Source organism: Sebastes umbrosus, chromosome 12 (genome assembly GCF_015220745.1).
Source record: "Sebastes umbrosus isolate fSebUmb1 chromosome 12, fSebUmb1.pri, whole genome shotgun sequence".
In the NCBI taxonomy this organism is placed as follows: domain Eukaryota; kingdom Metazoa; phylum Chordata; class Actinopteri; order Perciformes; family Sebastidae; genus Sebastes; species Sebastes umbrosus.
Genome location: NC_051280.1, coordinates 19,083,493 through 19,107,312, shown reverse-complemented (window position 1 = coordinate 19,107,312; position 23,820 = coordinate 19,083,493). Strand labels below are relative to the sequence as shown.

The following is a 23,820-nucleotide window of genomic DNA, read 5'->3' as shown; positions in this document are numbered from 1 at the left end:
TAGTAGTGTTGAAACTTTTTAAACAATTGAGGAGCACAGTTTAGAAGGGGTGTAACAATACATCGATCGGGATCGATATATCGATACTATGATCAACGATCCAATATTGTCGATGCAAAGAGAAAACATTGATACACATCATCATCTTTAAAATACACCTTTATTTTGAAATTCCCTTAGCTGGTCTGTGTCACAATTTCCATCCAAGCGCACCTCCTTCCTACAGAGCCTAGTAAAAACTGTCAAATCATACTTTAGTTGCTTTTTGTGTGTTGATATAATCATGATTGTGTCAAATGGGCATATGATATCGTCTCATATCGATCGCAGGCCCCTGAATTGAATCAAATTTAAATCATATCCTGGCAGACTTTGTGATATCAACAAATATCATATTGCTGTCCAAAGAATCAATATATTATCATATTGTGATTTACAACCCTATAATGTAGATGCCGAAGGAAAAGTCTTCAGAAAATGTGTCCTAAAGAGGACAAGAGGACAAGTCTGAAAAGATGCATTATTACAAAACCTTTAGGTACAGCAGCAAGAAGATCAATTATAAACATTCCCATCATTAGACATAGCACCTCGGGCGCCTGGGTTAGCTCAGTTGGTAGAGCGGGCGCCATGTATCAAGGCTTGGTCCTGACCGCGGCGGCCAGGGTTCGAATCCGGCCTGTGGCCCTTTCCGCATCCACTCTCTCTCTCTCTCCCCCCTTTCTATCCACTGTCCTCAATAAAAATGGAAAAATGCCCCCAAAAAAATAACTTTAAAAAAAAAAAAAAAAAGAAATAGCACCTCATTGAAAATAATGACAGAAAAGAGACACAATGGCAGCAACATCGTATAACACAGTTGTTCAGATAAAAGCTGCAATGTTTAAAAAACAAAGCCACATTTCTTTGTCGCCAAATGTCATCAAATATAACCGATCTGTAACTCTTAGTGTTAATCAGAAGCTTAAAAAAACATTAATATTACAACTAAAAGTGATGAGAGGTTCTTTTATAGTTCTCTGAGGCAGACATGACACTGACTGGCCTTGCGTCGCTGTTGGTCAGCTGCCTTGATGGTGCCAGGCCTCGGGGTGATAAACTGCTCCGTCTGACTAACAGTAGTCAGCCAAAAACTGTAGAGGTTGGCAAAGTAGTGACAGGAGCCACGCGCTCCCTGGCACTCTATGAAGGGGTGAGTTCGGAAATCCTTCATGCAGCTACCAGAAGACGTCAGAGACTGGCTGCCACCCTCATCACCTGCCCCGGTGTGCTGAAGAGAAAAGTGCAGCAGGTACACATTACTGTAGGTATAGCATTTTTCTTTCATACACAAAGCTTTTTCATCACACTCACCAGGAGGAAAGAGTACCCCGTCCATAGACTCCTCCAGCCAAGCGGGCATGCGGGGACTGTGTGGTCCTGGCTGTGGAAAGCCACTGCCGGCGCGACTGTCTCACACACCACACAGCGGCTGATGTGGGAGCTGATCTCCTGGCCAACGAGCGGCATCATGGGGATCGGAGCGGTGGTGGAGAGCCAGTAGGATTTGTCGTTGCGACTGGAGTAGTGACAGGCCCCTTTGTTGCAGTAGGAGAAAGGCATGGTGGAGAAAACAGGGAGGCAGGAGCCGGCTTGACCTACAGGGAAGAGGAGGGAAACTCATGGACTGATGCATAAACTCATTTCCAACAAAAGCATCATTTTATGCAGATCCTCACCCAGATCTTGAGTGTGAGCCTTCTCTTGTCCCTCCAGGTAGACCAGACTATAGCCCACCCAGAGCTGACTGGTGCCTTCAGCGCACCGTGGCACCTGAACCGACTGGCTGTGGATAACCAAGAGGAAGCCGGCCCTCGACGCCCCCCTATAGCCTTGCTGACCTGGATCACCGGGTAGACCTGGGATACCTGGAGGTTAGAGGGGTTGACATGGAAGAAGGATAAGAGCGAGGAAGAGATGAAATTAGCTATTTATTGGAGGCAGTCGATCATTTTATCTGTGAGTAAAAGACCAAAAATGTTATCCAGCTTACTACATAAGCTTACTACATAAACTCAGTGTCTCTTTAAAGGAGACAGTTATCATCCTGTGAAGTTTCTTATACTGTATTTAATTGATTGAATCTTAATTAAACAGTGCAAACATTGGTCTTGTTACATCATGACTGATGTCTGATTATTTACCTTGAGGTCCAGTAAATCCTAGCTGACCAACATCTCCAGGGTCTCCAACAGGACCAATACGACCAGCAGGACCTGGTTTGCCAGGGGGGCCCACAGTCCCTAATGGACCTTTCTGTCCTGGAAGATACAAACAAGGATGGACAAACATACACACATACAGACAACTGAGGATGAAAACACACACCACAGACCAGAATGTGTATACATACAGAGCGCATACACCGATCAGCCGTAACATTATGACCACCTGCCTAATATTGAATAGGTCCCCCTTTTGCCGCCAAAACAGCCCTGACCCGTCGAGGCGTGGACTCCACTAGACCTCTGAAGGTCTGCTGTGGTATCTGGCACCAAGCCGTCAGTAGCAGATCCTTTAAGTCCTCTAAGTTGCGAGGTGGGGCCTCCGTGGATCGGACTTGTTTGTCCAGCACATCCCACAGATGCTCGATTGGATTGCGATCTGGAGAATTTGGAGGCCAAGTCAACACCTGGAACTCGTTGCCATCCACATGATGTAAAAGAAAACGTGATTCATCGGACCAGGCCACCTTCTTCCATTGCTCCGTGGTCGAGTTCTGATGCTCACGTGCCCATTGTAGGCGCTTTTGGCGGTGAACAGCGTTCATGGGCACCCTGACCGGTCTGCGGCTAAGCAGCCCAATACGCAACAAACTGTTCTGACACCTTTCTATCGAAACCAGCATTAACTTTTTCAGCAATTTGAGCTCCAGTAGCTCTTCTGTTGGATTGGACAACACAAGCCCGCCTTAGCTCCCCACGTGCATCAATGAGCCTTGGCCGCCCATGATTGCCGGTTCAGCGGTTTTCCTTCCTTGGACCACTTTTGGTAAGTCCTGACCACTGCAGACCAGGAACATCCCACGAGAGCTGCAGTTTTGGAGATGCTCTGACCCAGTCGTCTATCCATCACACTTTGGCCCTTGTCAAAGTCACTCACATCCTTACACCTGCCCATTTTTTCTGCTTCCAACACATCAACTTCAAGGACAAAATGTTCACTTGCTGTCCAATATATCCCACCCTCTGCCAGGTGCCATTGTAACGAGATAATCAATGTTATTCACTTCACCTGTCAGTGGTCATAATGTAATGGCTGATTAGTGTATATTAGACTCTCTTGCCTTTACGTCCTGGAGTCCCAGGAGGACCCGCATCGCCAGGGTATCCCACAGATCCTGGGTGACCAGGTGGTCCTAGGGGTCCAGGGGGAGTCGTTCCTGTGACTCCAGGATTGGAATCACCACGAGCACCTTTGGCACCTGAAAAAAACAACATAATACATTGATAACCAGATGAACTGTTGAGCATATGCTATAACGTTCAGTAGTGTTGAATAAATGAGGATCAATTATAAACTAATGAAAATGAAACAAAGAATTTTAAAACATTTTCTATTTCACTTAATATGGGCATATCTCTTAGTTAGTTACCATTGCTACTCACCTCTGTCTCCAGCTGGGCCAGTCCCTCCCTTGCGGCCCCAAGGTCCAGGGACCCCAATCTGACCTTTGTGTCCTGGAGGACCTCCGCCACCAGCAGGACCTCTCACACCTGTCAAAGTGCAGCAACATTTAGAGCGTATCCAAGTAGACGGCAACACTGAAAATACAGATGGCAGCAGTCTTGCGCTGTAATGTACCCTTTGGTCCTGTAAATCCTATGTTGCTCACAGACCCAGGAGGCCCTGTGGGGCCCACGTCTCCCTTACGACCTGGTAACCCAGGGAGGCCATTTGGACCTGGGTCTCCTTTGGAGAAAATGCTGCTGCCTGGAGGGCCCAGCTCCCCAGGAGGACCTAAAAACCAAACACAAAATCCCAGTTGTGCACAGATAGATAAAAAAGCACACAAACCCACAGTTAAAATCCACATGATGTTCATTCCTAAATGTGGCCACACAAAGCTGGAGACGGACATAGACAAATGGATGAACATAAATATCACACACACACACACACACACACCTGGGGGTCCCGGAGGTCCTTTATATCCTATGTCTCCGTGGGGTCCTGGCGAAGGCTTCCAGCACTGTCTGCCAAGGTTCCCAGGTTCACCTGGGAAGCCTGGAACACCTGAGGGAGGAAATACAGAAAAGTGAAAAACCTTATCTCAGAGCATATACTGTATAGAGCAGGGATGCCCAAAGTGGGGCCGTCATAAGGTTCGATTTGACCTGCCAGATGTTTCTCGTGAAAAAAAAATCTAAAGAAATAATAATATAAATCGCTGTTATGCCTTTTTTATATTTTGTGAGGTAAAAATGCTCTTTAAATATGTATTTATGATCCCTAATTATTATTATTTTTCAGAATCTGAGTGACAGTTTGTGCAGGAAGTCAGTTTGGTGCAAATGAGATAAGAAAAAAATGAAGAGGCAGAGACATTAGCACATGGACAAAAGGCATTTCAATTAAGGGAACTTGGGATCCTAGTACCATTTTGCAGCTTAACAATACAAACAAAATAAAACAAGTGTTTGCTTTTGGCCCGTGGCCCACAATTAAGTTTCATTTTTGGCCCTCCAAGGGAAAGATTTTGGCCACCCCTGGTATAGAGGAATGGAACAGTAAACACACTCAACAATAGGAGAGTGAAAAACAGCAAATACAGTGCAATAAAATGATAAGACAAACACAATACAATCTGAGTGACCACAACAGAATATTGCATGGTAAGAAATCATCACTGCGTTATTCTTAGTGGACTTGCACTGTAGGTGCTGTGAGGAGACAACAACTTAAAATGTTTGTCTTCAACAGTTAATTTCTCTCCCGCCATTATAGACAGATACAGTAGATGGTAATAATAAATATGTTACCTGTGTGGCCAGGTGGGCCCCTTTGGCCTTTGGGTCCAGGAAAAATGGCTCCTGGAGGCCCTTGCTGGCCCTGGAGACCTTTGACTCCAAAAAAACCATCTGGTCCTGGAGGACCAGGGAAACCTGTGCCTTCAAGTGATAAATGAGTGCACTTAAGTGTCAATAGTAAAATATCATAACATATTATGCGCTGATGTGTACTGATAAGTGAAATTACACTAATTTATTTACTTCAACACGTTTTTGTATGGTTTAAGTGAAGGTAGAGGGAGCAGCTGACTATGTACTATATGAGCAAAAATGTATACCAACAGGCACACCACAAAAGACTCAAAGAAATGATTGCTAAACTAAATTGAAAATGATGATCAATGTCCCTCTTACCACTTTCTCCTTTCATCCCGTTTGGACCTCTAAGCCCGTCCAGTCCATCCAGACCTGGTGGTCCGGTTGGCCCTAACATAAAATCACAGTAGAATAATTTTAAATTATTGGCAGCCACACCTTAGAAACCCTTTAACACAGAATCCAAGTCAATACAAGTCAAAACAAATAACATAGTAAACACTTAGAATGCCTGTTCACTGCCTGTCTAATGATGGGAGAAAAAACTGTACCTGGAGGCCCACATGGGCCAGGAGGGCCTGGTGGTCCCAGACCTCCATGATCGCCTGGAACACCTGGAACACCTGGATAACCTGATGGGCCCAGAGGCCCTGGGAAGCCTGTAGAGACACACACATAAAAGAGCTCAAACCAACATATACACATAAAGCACAAGATTCAAATTACTCGAGGGCATAAACACAAGTGTAAAATGTAACATCTGACTCGTATTGCTTTAGGGGCTGGAGGAGCAAATGACAATTTGTACAAATTAAAATTCTAAATTTGAAGATAGTGGAAAACTGGAGGTGATTTATTGCCATTGAGTGACACTTCATGTGCGTTTATATCTAAATGTAAGTGAGCTTTATATTATGTGAGAACAAGTTATCGTAGTTACTGCTACAATGCCCTTATGCTTTACTTTTTCTCTCTCTGATGATATTCAACTGTGTGACATCTCAGGATGGGGTGCAAGTTCTTATTCTTCTCCTAAATCTGACGGTAAGTTAGCATTCCTAGATTCAAAGGTGAATTTATCCACTTTTCAAATTATTGCTGCATTATATTAGCTCTCTCATTTAAGTCTTGACTGGAAATCACCTGGTCCTCCTTGTCTTCCTGGTTCCCCGACACCGCCTGGTTGTCCCGGCTGTCCAGACCTCCCCCGTGGTCCTGGGTCCCCTGGATCTCCTGGACTCCCTCTGGGTGCTCAAGGGAATTATTTTGAGGATATAAATTTATTTACAGTTATACATCCAGTTGCAGTATTGTATACGGTCTAGGAAACTGACAAACATCCTTCAAGACAAGTTTAACTAAAAAGGAATTTGAGTCTTCTGTCTCACTCACCACTAGGTCCATCCTCGCCTGGTAATCCTTTTTGTCCAGGTGGACCAGATTGCCCATAAGACTGTCCTGGGTCACCTGGAACAGATTTGGAAAGCTTTCATCAGGTTCAATCCAACTAAATGACACAGGTATGAAATCCTGAGAGATTTTATTGGGCTTAACTGCATTTATTACAACAATGTATCATGTTGTTTTTGATGAACCAGACAAAAAAATCTGCTGTGGATTCACATCCTGTTGTATAAACCTTTTCTCCAGGACATTGAATCTCTCTCTTTTGACTCACCTTTGGCTCCTGGAAATCCCGGTAACCCTGGGATACCCGATTCTCCCCCAGGCCCTGGATCTCCCTTTAACAGACATCAACACATTCAAATTATTTAATAACACTTCTGAGACTGACATACAATAAATGATGTACCGTAAAGCCACTATTAATATATGTATGCACGAGTAGATGATAACATAAGCAGTCTAGGACTAATTCATGTCGTAGTAAGATGACAAAAAGTGTCCTGGCACACAATGGTTGTGCATTACAGACAATAATGATAATTAAATTGGAATTATCAGAAAAATGATGCTGCTTGTACAATATGTAACTCAAGTGGCAGCCCTTTTTCATCATATCTGGGTATCTACTGGACAGATATTTAAAAAAAAAAGCTTAGACACAGACAGCTGTGTCTACAATTATGAAGACAATAAATTAGGTTTGTTGTGTACCAGATCTCCACCATGTCCAGGATATCCTCTTGGACCAGGGAAGCCTTTGACTCCAGGGTACCCAGGAGCTCCTGGTATTCCTGCCCTGCCTGGAGCACCAGCACTGCCTTTAAACCCTGACGAACCAGGCCATCCATCAAGCCCTGAATCACCTGGCACTCCCCTTGGGCCCGGTGAGCCTGTAAGTGACAAAACAAACTTTAAAAATGATGTAGCCCTTTACTGTTTTATCACAATCTATTATAATCCTTTGTAGTGAAGTGAAATTCAAGAAATAATCTTGTTTGACAAAGATGTATAAATTAAGAGACAGCTCCATTGCCTGCAAGTCCTGGTTCTCTTGATTGTCCCTTCCTTCCTGGAAGTCCTCGTGGGCCTTTTGTTATATTCACAATAATCCCTAATGGTCCTGGTAATCCTGGTAGACCCCGTTCACCTGGATGGACCACAGAGTTGAGATGAAATGCTCATTAACCCAAATAAAACATCCTTCTCATTCATCCTTATCGAGTGTTGTAGCTGTATAGCCACCACTGTAGCCTGTAGACAGGCGGTCTGCAAATCTACTGCGGACAACATTGTCAAGACCAAGTGGACTGTCTGCTACTACCTTATTCATGCTATATTTCTATGTTATGATCTGAATGGTGGCCTCAATCCATGATTTAAAGGTCCCATATCATGTTCATTTTCAGGTTCATACTTGTATTTTGTGTTTCTACTAGAACATGTTTACATGCTGTTATGTTCAAAAATCTCTTTATTTTCCTCATATTGTCAGCCTGAATATGCCTGTATTTACCCTCTGTCTGAAACGCTCCATTTTAGCGCATTTTAACGGAATTGCAACAGAATTGCGCTACTAGGCAACAGCTTGGGTCCATGTGTACTTCCTGTCAGCTGAAGACATTCACATACACACTGCAACCAGGAATAAACTGGGACACATTTAGAATGTTTACGTTTAAAATTGTGCAAAGGGTCTAAATATTGTATATTCGTGACATCACAAATGGACAGAAATCCTGACAGCTTGTTTCAAATGCAGAGTTTCTGAATACGGGCTGTGTGTATTTCCCTGTGGATTGAGTGTTTTGATACTTTCACAGTATTTATATAGGACTTAAGCCAGCTTTATAATAAAAAAACATGAAAATCTCACTTTTTTATAATATGGAACCTTTAAGACATTCATATTTACTGAATAGATTTTGTGTGTATTACAACAAATCCAGAGACACTGAGAACACTTCTGATATTTTCAAATTTTTATAATTGCCTGCCCGATGGCCATATATTATTTTCAAAAAAACATTATGCCATGGCGCCTGGCAAGACTGATCAGACACATGGTATGTTTACAGAGACTTACCTTTATTACCAGGCTGTCCTGGATATCCAGTGTCACCTGTGCGACCATTAAAGCCTCTCTCTCCCTGTTTACCACTGGGTCCCGCAGGTCCAGGACGACCTGGTAAACCTCTGGACCCGGGCCTGCCTGGGAACCCTCTGTCACCTAGATGGATTGAAAGGAGAGCCTCATTTCAATCATGACAGACTAGTTTACAGATATAAAGCATTGTTGATAAAAATGTAGACTGGGTTTCAGTGTAGACTTTTTAGTGGGGATTTTGGGTGATGAGCCCAAAGCCCCAATGTGAGGCTGGTGGTGGGTGATCTGATGTTAGGATCACTGTCAGGGTCTGGAGGCAGCGTGAACAAAGGTACAGGTACAGCTGTGTCAGTGTGTGAATGAGATAGGCGATGCAGTTTTAGGCGTAACTGACTGGATGGTGTAAACAACATTCCTCTGAGACTGAAAAGATTTTAAATGTTCAGGTAAAAACATAATGCTTTTCACAAACGTTTCTCATCGAGACAGGCCAATGGTTCACCTTTATGTCCTGGCCAGCCATCGGTCCCAGGATCTCCTAAGGGGCCGGTGGCACCTCTTGGTCCAGCAGGGCCTGGCACACCGGGAGGGCCAGGGAAACCTTGTAGACCCTTCTGTCCATGACCAGGAGGACCAATATCTCCCTTAACACCCTTCTGACTAAGGAGGTAGCCTATACAACATTATAAAGTTCAATGAGAGAAATATGTTAATGGATAAATATTCATAAATATACTCTGTAATTAATCTTGACACTTTTAAGGGACATTCAGATGGACATCCAGAGTGACATCATTTTGCTTGCTGCTGCTGTGTGCTCACCTGGTACTCCTCTCTGTCCAGGATTTCCTGGAGGTCCGGGGGGGCCCGGAGGTGCTATCAGTTCACACGCAGTGCAGGGCAGGCCTGGGGGACCAAAGGCTCCAGGGTCCCCAATGACTCCTGGCTCTCCTTTCCAACCAGGCCCTCCAAGTTGGCCTTGAGCGCCTGTAATTACGAGGCACCGATGGTCAACTAATTCCAATGTACAGTAAAACATGTGCAGTACACTTTAAGTGGAATAAATCAGGAATTTTATTCTGTGATGTAGGCCACATTAACTGATGAGTGGTTTGTTTGTGTTCACCTAAATATAAATGAAACTTACCTGGAGACCCTGGGCTTCCAGGAATGCCACGGAGTCCGTTTGGCCCCCGAGCCCCAGGGCGACCAGGTGGGCCAGTAGCACCTGGCCTGGCAGAGAGGACATCTCCTGGGTCACCCTTCCTGCCTGGATGTCCTGGTAACCCAGGAGGGCCTGAGGGGCCATCCAGGATAATTCCTCTGAGACCAGGGTCACCTGGATCCCCGTTTAAACCTTGAGGTCCTTTTACAAATAAGAGAGACCTGTAACAACCCTCCTAACTGTATATTAATCATTAACTGCAGTGTGGATGCTTCATGATCCACACGCTTGAACCTGGGCCATCCAAAGATTTGTGCATAACTTTAATTTGACAACATTTTAGAGAGTCGTTACCTCGCAGTCCAATCCCCCCAGTCTCCCTGTCATCTCCTTTCATGCCTTTCAGGCCCGAGTGTCCCGGAGTTCCCGGAAGACCATCTCTTCCGGGCTCACCTGGAAACCCTACCAAGAGGCCAAAGAAAACTTGACTTGCAACCATGTTTCTGTCATGACACATGGCTTAGTAAAGTAAGTCCAACCAATTCTACCATTTTTTTCTAAAGATATTATGTGTAACAAGACTTACCCGGTGAACCTAGCTCACCCTTAGGACCAGGTAATCCAATCCCACCTTCATGACAGCATACCTCACTTTCACCTGGTGACACAAATACAACATGAGCCCATGACACCTGGCTTAATGTGGGAATGGGGTATATTAACACCAACTGAGAGTTTAACCCAGTCTCTGACCTGGAGGGCCTGGTCGTCCAGGTACTCCTGGGGGGCCAGAACGTCCCTGATAACCTTTAGGTCCAAATGACCCCTTAGCGCCTGGAGCACCAGGACCTGGGGGGCCTACAAGCCCTGGAAACCCTTTAGGTCCAACAACACCAGGGTCACCTTTGGGACCAGGCAGTCCTGCATATCCAGCACCCTGCAAAAAAACATTACTTGATACCATAACTGCAGAACCAACACGTTTTTTCGGTTCCATAAATTACATGAACACACTCACCGGTGTTCCACGGTCCCCTGCAGGGCCAGGGGGGCCATCCAGCCCTGGCCTACCTGCACCAGGAGGACCAGAATGTCCAGGGACACCTTGGTTACCCTTGTCACCTTTCAACGACAAAAATAAACTGTAGATATTAGGCGATCAATGTTCAATAACCCTTGGTATAGACATGTATAAAACAGAGATCTTTGTTTTCTTAATTGACAAAAAGCACAAAGTTACCAACAAACAAATCCAACTTACTTTTTTATTTCAAGCTTCTGTTGTACTGAACAAAACTGTGCGGAACACAGTGCACCGCCTTACTGTAGTGTTTGGTCAACATAAACAATTGAATAAATCTTGACTTAGAATTCTCTCATCCTCTGTAGAGCCGATGTTCCCAAGCATTTAAAATAACCATTTGCTTGTATAATAATACTGTGTATAGTACAGGTTTGATGTTAACAGGTGCTCACCTTTAGCATCTACCACAAAAGAGTGACCTTTCTGACCCTTTAGTCCTTTTATACCAGGAATTCCGTGAAAGCCCTGGAAGAAAACACAAAGTCACATACAAAACTACGTTCCTGTGGCTAATACAAAAACATGTTATACATGTTTTGGGAAATGTAATTATTAGTTAGTCTGAGTCCTGCTGTCCTTACGTGTGGTCCTCCTGGACCTTCAGGTCCATTCAGCCCTGGGTCTCCTTTAAATCCTTGAGTTCCAGGTAAGCCTGGAGGTCCTGGATAACCGACAGGACCAGGGGGGCCTTGTCCTCCCCCACCCGATCTACACTTACATGCCCCTTCACAACCTGTACAGGGGACAAAAATGTATGACTATGATGCAGCACATTCGTATACTGTACCACTATACATACTGTACTCTATAAAATGATACTAAATCACAAATCTGTTCCAGTAAATTCCCACTGGATGTTTTTAGATTCCACTAGAGGTCAGAAGACAGGGAACGACAAATCTCTGCTTGTGGGATCAACTAATTCATATAAACAGTCACAGATCACCTTTAAGTCCTTTGACCCCTTTGTTTCCAGGAGATCCTTTAGGTCCTATGTCACCAGGGTCCCCTTGGTAACCAGGCTCACAATAGTAATCTGTGGAGCAACCAGACACAAATATTGACCAACATAAGTTAAAAACTTCAGCAAGTAGTGTTAATGCATGAATTAGTGGACCTTTTTCATCAGACGAAATTGAGAACTCACCTTCACATCCTGATCAAGTATGCCACATAAACAGATAACACACACACACACAAGCCAGAAGTTAGGGAAACATTCAAATGAACATGCGTCAAAACGTGACGAGCTTACAATTATTCAAATAATGAAATTACATTTGTGAGATTAACTAACAGGAAGTCCTAATATACCTGGAGGACCTGGGAGGCCTGTGACACCTTTAGGTCCGAGGAGTCCTTTAGTTCCCTTTGGTCCCAGAAATGGATTTTCAAAGTTGTTATACCTTCCTGGCTCTCCCTTGTAGCCCTTGGGACCGGGGGACCCTAGTGGACCAGGTAGACCTGGCTCTTCTAGGAAGGTGTGAGAGACGATACGAAACGTCAAACAACGTAGGATCAAGATTAACTGACTGAGTTTCTAACTGTCGGTTAAAGCCTGATAAGAGTGAGTGGTATACTGACTGAGTGATATATAGAACATAAAGTCAGGAGAAACCTGAAAGTTAGAGAGCAGAGAGAAACTCTGACCTGGTATTGTTAACCCTGGTGGGCCAGGAGGTCCATGCATGCCCATGTAGCCAGAGTCACCTGGAGGTCCAGGTATTCCAGGATACCCACGGTCACCTTTAACACCTGAACCATACAGACATAGAACCGTGAAAAAGTCAGTAATGCTTGATTATTCTCACACAATAATTACGGTTATGTACTAACTTAAGCCATAAATTTAATTTCAAGTGATATTCTACAAAAAGCATTGCATTTAGCCAGATTTTGGTGAAAATGTGACTCCTGAGAACACACAGATAAAGATTAGAGAAGTGGATTATGCTGCAGGAGTAGTTTGAGAATTTCTATAGTTCATACTTTTCATACATCTTGATGCTTTTTTAAATCTGCTGTAACTGACATTAGTGGGTGAGTGTTTGATACTCAAAACATAGTTTCTGGGGAAGAGTATACTTTGAAGGGTACATATCGTGCTCATTTTCAGGTTCATGCTTGTATTCTGGGTTTCTACTAGAACATGTTTACATGCTTTAATGTTAAAAAAAAAACTTTATTTTTCTCGTACTGTCTGTCTGCATATACCTGTATTCACCCTCTGTCTGAAACGCACTGTTTTAGCGCCTGGTGCACATTTTGCAAAGGTAGTTCTCAAGCCGTGGGTGGAAATACTCAGATGGAGGGAGATACTGTATATTCTATTGAGCATGCATGTGACAAATCTGAATAGCTTGTTGAATCACATGTTTTCTGATCTAGACAGCCTACAAAACACTGACTGGGTCGTCTTATTTGACAGTTTGTGGGTTGGTAGGCACTCCAGATAGCCAAATGTATGTGCACAAGCACTGAAAAAGTGACCTTTTAAAGATATGTCCCCTTTAAGCACCCCACTGGACTGTAACGCTATTTCCAGCAAAAGTGACCTTTAATTCACAAAATTATTTCATTATCGTATTTAAAATAAAAAATGTTTAATAGGATAGAGCTACCAGTGGCCACCAGTTAGGAGAGTGTAGCTACGGCTGTGGTCTCACCTCTGGCATCACTTCCATTGAGATAGTTCAGGGGACCGGGGGGACCTGGATCTCCTAGGTAACCCTGTTGGATGCAAAGACAAAGAGAGAAACCACAGTCATGAATAGAAAATGCCACTGATATACATAATATTTCTAAAGATGAGAAGATCACTGGTCTTGTCCAGTAAATGTGATAATCCCACTGAGCAACCACCAGAGGGCAGCAGACATAATAGTGTTTCTTCACTTTGTTCTTATATTTGAGCTACACCTCTAATTGTAAGTTGAACAAAGATGCCAGCAAGCCTCTGTCCTGCTGTCATCAACAAGAGTCCTTTTAATTACCCTCCCAGTAGCACTTTACGCTTTCAGTTTTTACAGAAAAATGGCTTCTGTTTGCACTTGACAAAAAAAATGTAATTCCTTGGACTTTTATGTAAAGCTCACCTTTGGTCCATTTCTTCCAATGAGACCTGGGAATCCTTTCTCTCCACGGACACCCTGAAAATACATCAATGTATTTAATACTTAAGCAAAATGTATTGTAACATAATGGAAAGCTTAGGCCTCATATTACAGGTGTACCTCGGGTCCTGGTGGTCCATCTCTACCAGGAAATCCTGGGAAACCCTAGTGATGGAAACAATGGGGTTAATATTTTATGTGTCTGTCTAAAGGTATGTTGCAGTCTGATTCAAGCGACCTACCCTAACTCCAGGAAAACCAAGGATTCCTTGCTCTCCTTTCATTTGGTCTATGTAGAAGACATCTCCTCTTCCACCCTGATAAGGAAGAAAATGCAAATAAAATTCTCGTTCTCTCAGACATACCTGTATAAAAACATACAAGATGAAACTCACGCTGATGCCCTTTGGTCCACATGATGCAGGAGGACCTCGGTCTCCCTGAGAAGCAGGAAAGAAAATAAAGAAAAATAACAAAGATTTGTTTTTATACAGGTTTATGCATGTAACTGAAAATCATCAGTCTCGTATAAATACAAATGGGAGCTTTGCCTTCACCTTGAATCCTTTGGGTGGAAGGAAGTCTGGAGGAAATTCTATGACTTCTTCTGGTCCTTGTGGGCCAGGTGGGCCTTGTTCACCCTGGAATATGGAATTAAAGTGGTGAAAACATACACACAACAAAACCTCATGCATAGCTGTCAAAGGCCAAATCGGTTTCTTACATCGTCACCTTTAGCTCCTGCCAGTGATCCTCCGGGGTCGCCCTACACAACAGACAAAAGTTTAGTAAGGTTTTATGTTTGTGTGGATGTACGCAAAGATTTTCTTTTTACGGCAATGCACTGGCAAAGATTGTGAAACAGGAGACTCACTGGCAGTCCTCTCACACCTTTAAGTCCTACCAAGCCCTAAATGGAATCACACACATCATTTTTGACATATAAGGCACTGCATTTATTCTTGTAACGTAGAACATGAATATTAGTGGTTCAATATATGGCAAATACGGTAACATAAAGGTCTAAATTACAACCTGTATAAAAGACCTATATACAAAAAGTGTTGATTTTTTTCACCTCAAGTCCAAGAGGGCCTGGAGGGCCAGCGTGGCCTTTAAGCCCAATGTCTCCTCGTCTACCCTGAGTTTAAAAAAAACACAAAATGTTAATGAAAGTAAACATGAAGTTGAGTCGACTTAACAACAATCACGGTGTCAGATTTAAAGCATTCAATCCCTGCTTCATCTATTAGCTGAATATTACTGAGGAATACTGCATTACTGTCAAAATAGGAAAAGAAAACATACAGGTAGACCATGTTGTCCATCTCTACCACGCTCCCCCTGCAAGATCAAATGAAACCATATTTACAGACACTGTAAATTGCAAATAATTATGAAACCGCTCAAACCGAAATGGCCCAGTCTATCATTATCTGAACCTCTCCAGACTAGAGGAACTTACCGGAAGCCCTGGAAGGGCAGCATCATACAAAGGCTCTCCTTTAATTCCTTTATGTCCATGTGATCCCTGAGAAGAAGACACAGTAAATGTTTACATTGGACACATTATAAATAATAGCTAAATGAATTAAAAGAGCAGATATGTATAGTATTCTATATTTATACATCATTTTCACAAAACACTGGTTCAAATGGAAAGTTAATATCGGACAATGTGGAGAATCCTTTAATTATGTTCAATGAGAATGTTTGCGAACATTCAGTACCAAATGTTTATTCAATTGATTATTCCTACAATTTCTGCAAATTGCAAGGATAGATCCAGTATCACCATGGTTACAATTTTAAGCGGAGACAGGAAACAAACTCAGGCCTCTCTGGTCTACATGTCCTACCACCAACCAGGCCTCCACAACCTTACATATCTCTGTGCTAATTCAATGTCACACTACTTCCTGCTGGCATTGGATGTAAATCGTGTACTGCAGAACTAGCAAAAAAGAATATAACTACTGGTTTAGTTTTAACTTTTTGACTTAATATCCCTTGTGCTTTACTTTTACTTTTACTTTTAACTCTGTAAAAAACACATCTATAGGTCTGACTACTGACTGATTAACAGCTAACAGAAACATGAGAGCAGGAGTTCTACTCACCGGCGGCCCATGGATGCCATCAAAACCAGGAATACCAGAGACTCCTGGTAGACCCCTTGTCCCATTACAGCCATCCACTCCTATCAACCCGGGCTCACCACCTGCTCCAGGGTGGCCCTGAACACAACATAGCACAGTTATAATGGTGACGTATAATTGCAGAGTATTAGAAGCCACAATTATGACCTCTCTGAGTCTAGTGGAGAACGACAAAGAAGTTACGCCTTACAGCATTTATAGCTTCAGGCCTATATTTCATAATTATATACTGGTTAAGATGAACAACTTGAGTTTTTTATTAAACACAAACACTTGAGTAGTGAAGAGGCAGCTGCATTAGGGGAGATAGAGGAAAACCAGGCACATCTACAGTGTGCCATGATGTGTCCACTAGAGGGCTCTCCAGACACAAGCTTCAAATCACTGCACCATTTACTGTGTAGTCCCCAATATATAAAAGAACTGGACAGTTATACAGTTGGGAATACCGCATGACATACAATTGGAAAAGTGCTTGATATCAATGAAATGAGAAATGAGAAAAATCAGCATGTCAACTCCACGTTGAGCTGTACAGGGTTCGGGAAGTTGGTGCAATCCCCTCAGAGGTTTACTCACCTCTACGGGATTATTAATGTCAGTGTGAGCTGTATGTGTCTTTTCCTGGTTTATAAATACAATTTACAACAACAGTGGTTTACTCACTGGCGAGCCATCATTACCAGGAAAACCAGGAACACCAGTCTCGCCCTGAAATGTAAAACAAATATTGGCACCATTCATTTATTCATTCATTACAGGGTTAGAATGCATCATTCACTCCCTACACCACCCTTTCTTTTTCCTCTATCACTGGTGATACATATTTACACATTTAATGTAGACTTATTGTGATGATTAGCTGTTCTTGCATGCAGTATCTGCCTAGCTTTCTGTCTGTTTCTATCGTGAAACACAACGCACACACACACAACATGCACACTAACGCGGTCTCCTTTGGGCCCCTCTGGGCCATGTGATCCCTCTGTTCCCCGCCTGCCCTTCTCTCCAAGTGACCCTTGGCGTCCCCATGGTCCCATCGTTCCCCAGGGGCCTTGCTGGCCTGGCTTCCCTGGAGCTCCCTACAAAGACAAAAGTCATGTATATAAAACTTTTAAATGTTGTTGTGGGTGACACTTTTAGGATTAAGATTCTTTTTTTCCTAAATGACCAATGCGTTATCTTTAGATTTTATTCACCCCTCTATCAGCAACCAAGGAATTGGAATTGGCTGTTGCTTTGTTATTTACATTTTTGAATTAAGTCTGTATTTGTCAAATCATGGAAACATAATTTCTGGTTCCTAATTTCAGTTTTTTCTGCTGCTAGTCTTGCAATAGAATTTATAATTCAGACAGAGAACATATGAGGTAATTTTGGAGAAAAATACAAGTAATATAAATATTTCCCACAGCTTAATGTCTTTCTAATGAGTAGGGCTGCAACTAACAATAATTTTCATTGTGAATTAATCTGACGATTATTTTCTCGATTAATCGATTTGTTGTTTGGTTTATAAAATGTCAGAAAATGGTTAAAAAATGTTGATCAGTGTTTCCTAAAGCCCAAGATGACGTCCTATAATGTCTTGTTTTGTCCACAACTCAAAGATATTCAGTTTACTGTCATAGAGGAGTAAAGAAACCAGAAAATATTCACATTTAAGAAGCTGGAATCAGAGAATTTTTGACTTTCTTTCTTAAAAAAATTACTCAAAGCGATTATCAAAATAGATTCATTTGACAACTAATCGATTAATCAATTAATCGTTGCAGCTCTAATGAGGAAAACAATTCAAAATATAGTAATTAAGGATAATTTGCAAATATATAACAGAAAAAGTTCATACCCTTGCACCTTTAGCAGGATGACACTGACATACAGAGCAGTCTCTGCCTTCACATGGGCCTTCAATCGCCCCCTGAAACAACAACAAACAGACACAAACCACAGAGAGATGGAGACTGGCTGAGGCCGTATCTAAGCAGAGCAGGAGACAGATATGGGGTCAGAGGACATCAGTGGGTACATCAGATAAGGTTGTGGTTTGGGCATATCTGACATTGCTGAATATTTTACAGCTTTGAGAATTAACACATTTCCCCGTGGAGACTGGACAGTCCTGATTAGAAAGCTTTAAACAAATCATTGTTCTCACATAGACGCGGGTAAATAATGAGCGCTCTGACCTTGATGCGAAAGAACGCTCACACAGCGCTTCACCACTCTCATAATGCACTGACAACTTGCTGAAAAAACTATTCTGTGAGTCCACACACCTCCAGATGCCAAGTATTCCCACCAATTTGTGCGTGTGTTTTACAGTGCCTGTGTCCCAAACATTTAGTAATGTTTTCCCAAAGCTTACTAAATATTTGGATGAGTTTATGCTGGTGAGAGTTCTATCGCACATCTGCTGTCCCACTTTCTCTTTTGGTCCAAACATTCACGGTTATCTCTTGCATCAGTCCCAGAAACACGTACAACAGGCTATGTCTTGGACAAACCATTGGGATTCAGTGAATTAGCCAAATTGGGAACACACAACGCACTGGCAGGTCTCCATTGCTACATAACCTGCTGTAGCAGCTAAACAACAACTAGCCTTAAACAGGGGTCGGCAATCTTTACTATCAAAAGAGACATTTTAGGCAAAAAGAAAAAAAGAAAATCTGTCTGGAGCCGCAAAACATTTGAGCATTGTGATGAAGGTAAGACAGTTTATAGTCTAAGTATATAGTATATAAGTCTAATGCAGTGATGGCCTAAGAGCAAATGTACTACGGAGTATTAGGGCCACATTGAGGGAAAAAAAATCTGAGATTTCCAGAACAAAGTCATAACTAAACGAGAAATAAAGTTGTAATATTACGAGAATAAAGTCATAACTTAACGAGAAAATAAGGTGTAATATTACACACTTTTTTTCTGTTGCCAGCAGGTGGGACTTCGCTGCACTTTCTCCAAATGACCCATCACAACTGGTTGGACATGCAGTTTGTAGTAAAATCAAAGGTATGTTTGCTCCAAACCCAATTTTAGCTTGCTAGTGTGTGTTTCCAGCTAATGCATGTATTAATGCATCCAGAAAATCTTTCTATATCCAGCCCTTCTTCTTATTATGCACCCAGATAACAGATAATAATGCACTATACTCATTTTTAACAGTCTCTTCTGCACTATATTCACTTTTTTAATAGTCGTGTATCACAGCTGTTACCCTGCACTATATTCAGTTTTAACAGTTTTCTTCATCTCCTTGTATTTTTATACCTGGTATATTTTTTTGTACTTTGTACTTTGCACTACTAACTAACTTTTTTACTGCCTTTTTACTAACATGTTTTTGCACTATGGAACGGTGATGCTGGAAACTTGAATTTCCCTCGGGATTAATAAAGTTACTATCTATCTATCTATCTATCTATCTATCTATCTATCTATCTATCTATCTAACTGTGTTTCACACTTGGACACTCTAGTATAGCCCAGCCAATACAGGATTTTCAATACCAATATTAATGTTAATTATATGCCAGCAAATAGTCATTATTTTACTAAATGCATAACATAAACAAACATTTCTGATTATTATTATTCCCATAAATTTGTTTGTTTGTTTTAAAGAATTTTGACCCTTGTACTGAACAGGACATTTTGCATTTGAAAAATATGTCCTTGCTCTCTGGTGGACAAACGATGTAATAGTGCCACTTATAGATTCCCTTGAACATACATTGTTTTTGGCATTCCTATACTGTGATTTCTTGTTACTTTTAAGCTGACATATAAACCATTACAGATATGCCAACTCAGCCCGGCTGATTAATCAGTCTAGCTGTAGTATACAGTCTTTGTATACAATAAGAACCCCAGGCAATCAGTCCTGCACACTGTGGAGGGAAATTTAAGTTACTTGTTAAGTTAATTTAAGTAACTTGGAGTGTTCCCACAGGCCCTGAAAACTGCTGTCATCAAACCACTCCTCAAAAAGAACAATCTGGACTCATCAATAGTAAATAATTACAGACCGATATCAAATCTTCCATTCTTGTCTAAAATAATTGAAAAAACAGTTTTTCAAAAATTAAATAGCTTTCTGGCACTAAACAACTCTTTTGATGTCTTCCAGTCAGGTTTTCGACGAAACCACAGCACTGAGACTGCTCTTGTTAAGGTCTTCAATGACATCCGATTGAACACAGACAGTGGTAGAACTACGGTTTTAGTTTTACTGGATCTCAGTGCTGCATTCGACACGGTTGACCATAATATATTACTAGACCGACTGGAAAACTGGGTGGGTATTTCTGGCATAGCACTCAGCTGGTTTAAATCCTACCTAAAAGACAGGGACTTCTTTGTGTCTATAGGTAATTGCAAATCTGAGCTGAACAAAATCACATGCGGAGTTCCCCAAGGCTCCATCTTGGGGCCTCTTTTGTTTAACATCTACATGCTCCCACTGGGTCAGATTTTTGAGAACAACAAAATAAATTACCATAACTATGCAGACGACACACAAATTTACATAACTCTATCACCAGGAGACTACAGTCCAATACAAGCACTGAGTGAGTGCATTGAACAAGTCAATAATTGGATGTGCCAGAATTTTCTTCAGCTGAACAAAGACAAAACTGAGGTTGTAGTTTTTGGAGCCAAAAAAGAAAGATTAAAGGTTAGTGCTCACCTACAATCTGTGATGTTAAAAAGCTCAGACCAAGCCAGAAACCTTGGTGTAGTCATGGACTCAGACCTGAGCTTTAACAGCCATATTAAGACAATTACAAAGACAGCCTTCTATCACCTGAAGAATATAAGAAGAATTAGAGGACTGATGTCTCAGCAGGATTTGGAAAAACTAGTACATGCATTTATCTTCAGCCGACTTGACTACTGTAACGGCGTCTTTACCGGTCTTCCTAAAAAATCGATCAGACAGCTGCAGCTGATTCAGAACGCTGCTGCTAGAGTCCTCACTAAGACCAAGAAAGTGGATCACATCAGTCCAGTTCTGAAGTCTCTACACTGGCTGCCTGTCTCTCAGAGAATTGATTTCAAAATACTGCTGCTGGTTTACAAAGCACTAAATGGTTTAGGGCCAAAATACATTTCTGATCTTCTGCTGTGTTATGAACCATCCAGACCTCTCAGGTCATCTGGATCAGGTCTGCTTAGTGTCCCCAGAGTCAGAACTAAACATGCAGAAGCAGCATTCAGTTTTTATGCACCAAATATCTGGAACAAGCTCCCAGAAACCTGCAGGACCGCTCCAACTCTCACTTCTTTTAAAACAAAGCTTAAAACTTTCCTGTTTGCGGGTGCCTTTCATTCTGACACTGCACTATAACTTTTACTCTTTTGAGTTTTATGCAATTTTAGCTTCTATCCTAGCTTTTATTTTTAGCTTGTTTTTATTTTCTAATCTTTAATGTTTTAATGTTTTTATGTTTTTATAACTGTTTTAATTATTTCTTAATGTTCTTTTGCATTTTGTCGCAATGTTCTTGAATGTTTCTGTAAAGCACTTTGAATTGCCCTGTTGTTGAAATGTGCTATACAAATAAAGCTGCCTTGCCTTGCCTTGCCTTGTGGACAAATCCTATACACACGTAAGGAGTAACACATACAGTTTCCAGGTGCATCAAGTACATCAAGGATTTTTTTTCTGGGAAACACTTAACCAGTACTAACTATATGGGCTTGTGGCATTCAGATTGGGAGAATGCAAGAACCCAGATGTGTAAACAGGAGCACACTGACACATAGAATACATTTATAACGTACACCCAGTGACATAAAGTGCATAGAGAGCACCAGGTTCAGGACTATCTTGGCGTTGTGATGATGGTTTGTTGTTTTTGACAGGCCTAAACTACATTCCCGGCTACCGCAGCAGCAGCAGATGCAGTGTATACGAAAATGAAGTTGTAATTAAACTTTACATGATGGATTTCAGTGCAATGCAGTCCAATACAACATCCTCACAAAGTCGTCTCAACAAAAACTGATCTTTTTTTTTACATTGTGTTTATAACGGAGCTATTTTCCACTTTAGCAAGTGCATGTGTTGCAAGTGTTCTTTAAAAGCATGTTTAATCTACTGGCACGCTAGTCCACTAAATAATTTAAACATGGTCTTGAAATCTGTTCTAGCAAAAGGTGTGATTTCATCTGTGTGCTCCTCCTCAAACTTAGTCTTGATCAGTGCATATGTTGCTGCATTTTGAATTGTCTGCAGTTTTTTTTTTTACAACAAAATCTACAACAAAGAAAGCATTTATTGCTTTTAATTACAGTAAATGTCTGCTGTGTCTTACAACACTGGATGTCAGAGTGTGGGAGGAATGCACATGTGTAATGGTTATTCACAGCAATATAGTCATACGTATGTTTATATACATGATTTTATCCATAGTATATTTTTACAATTACACTTTATTGACATGATTAATTACATGTTTTTAGATTGAAAGGTTGTCAAGGTAGTGATATTATGTTTTAATCTAAATGTGTATGTATGTAAAGACTTATAAAGGAAAGTCTTACTGCATTGAGTTGATGCACAAAGACGACCAGGACAAGGATCCACCTGTGAATGTAACAATTGTGTTAATAGATTAACTGTAGTCTCATTTAGCCCCAGCTACTCAATGTATTTACACAACCATAAATGACTGTCATATAAACTGTGTGACAAAAACAGACACTATTTGGTGTGCGGTAAAAGTGAAAGTGCTTGCTAGTTATAACTCTGGTTTGCTGCCAACATATTACAAACCTCAAGAACAAATGCAACTTGCTAAATTGTTTCACATTAGCTTATAATGTAATGTGTTGCTCTTGTGTGCAGGAGGACTAAACCTCCAGGGAAACAAAAAATATGATTTCTATCCAAACTCTCATCACACTGCAGGTGAACCCAGAGAGTGCAGCTGTGAGCTTGTGTGTGTGTGTCTCAGTTTGGAGGTCAGTTTTTATACAGCTCCCACATATTGGAATGCAAGTATCAAGCAGATCTGTTGAATATCTGAGTAAACAAGCAAGAAGTGTGTTTGTCTTCGGGTAAATAGGTTTACAAAGTTGGGGATGTGAATTCCATCAAACTTAATGTCATATTACTCCTATTGCTAATAATTCATTATTAATATTGTTGCAGTGGGACTCACCAGAGGGGGCACAGAGTTACAACAGTAACTGGGGATCCCATCTCTCGTCTCATCAGTCTGCTAACAGGTGAGTCTTGGCCTCAGTGCTGCCGCCTGTGGTGGATAAAAGGAAGCACAAAACACCACAGACACCTGTGAGAGGTGATATTATGCAACAGTAAAGAGTAACTTCCTTTAAGGTCAAATCAAGTGCATGCAATTATAATCTAAATATGCTACTACAGATAAAGAAATTGTTGGTGCTGCCCTCCCACCCAGGTAAAATCCTTTAGGCATAAAGGTTTTCACCTCTATGGACACAGCAGACCATCATGCACATAAAACAACATTCACAACTCACCCAAATTCAGGAGCTCAAATGAATCTTCATGAACACTTCAGTGCATCCTAAATGGTGTAATCTCCGACAAGATTCAAACCAATCTCCTGCCTCCGTATCAGAGAAAAGCAAACACACTAACGGACGGCCACTGTTTTGTAAGTATCAGGGATGAGACGAGGAAGAGAAGGATGATGGTCAGGGTTGACT

At 41.7% G+C, this 23,820-nt stretch overlaps 1 protein-coding gene and 1 long non-coding RNA gene across 2 annotated transcripts; one reads left to right on the top strand and one right to left on the bottom strand.

Annotated features, from left to right (window-relative positions):
• Positions 1-509: 509 nt before the first annotated feature.
• LOC119498378 (collagen alpha-4(IV) chain-like) lies at positions 510-23,750 on the bottom strand. Its single transcript, XM_037787215.1, has 49 exons — positions 23,632-23,750; positions 23,292-23,384; positions 22,672-22,714; positions 17,969-18,040; positions 17,067-17,201; positions 16,786-16,830; positions 16,081-16,197; positions 15,426-15,491; positions 15,269-15,304; positions 15,039-15,101; positions 14,835-14,870; positions 14,685-14,726; positions 14,518-14,601; positions 14,356-14,400; positions 14,203-14,277; positions 14,081-14,125; positions 13,943-13,996; positions 13,514-13,577; positions 12,498-12,602; positions 12,162-12,320; positions 11,995-12,003; positions 11,794-11,883; positions 11,429-11,580; positions 11,240-11,312; positions 10,782-10,885; positions 10,517-10,700; positions 10,350-10,421; positions 10,118-10,225; positions 9,746-9,964; positions 9,421-9,585; positions 9,101-9,271; positions 8,578-8,721; positions 7,528-7,641; positions 7,206-7,384; positions 6,766-6,829; positions 6,480-6,554; positions 6,231-6,338; positions 5,639-5,746; positions 5,406-5,477; positions 5,022-5,150; positions 4,168-4,275; positions 3,844-3,999; positions 3,648-3,755; positions 3,326-3,463; positions 2,184-2,300; positions 1,719-1,907; positions 1,354-1,637; positions 803-1,270; positions 510-590 (listed from the first exon to the last, which is right to left on the bottom strand). Exons 2-48 carry the CDS (start codon positions 23,342-23,344, stop codon positions 1,010-1,012), a joined length of 5,040 nt encoding a protein of 1,679 aa, XP_037643143.1. The 5' UTR covers positions 23,345-23,384; positions 23,632-23,750; the 3' UTR covers positions 510-590; positions 803-1,009.
• LOC119498391 lies at positions 8,601-9,577 on the top strand. Its single transcript, XR_005209113.1, has 3 exons — positions 8,601-8,929; positions 9,088-9,266; positions 9,442-9,577. It is a non-coding gene; the product is annotated as an uncharacterized LOC119498391 (long non-coding RNA).
• Positions 23,751-23,820: the final 70 nt, after the last annotated feature.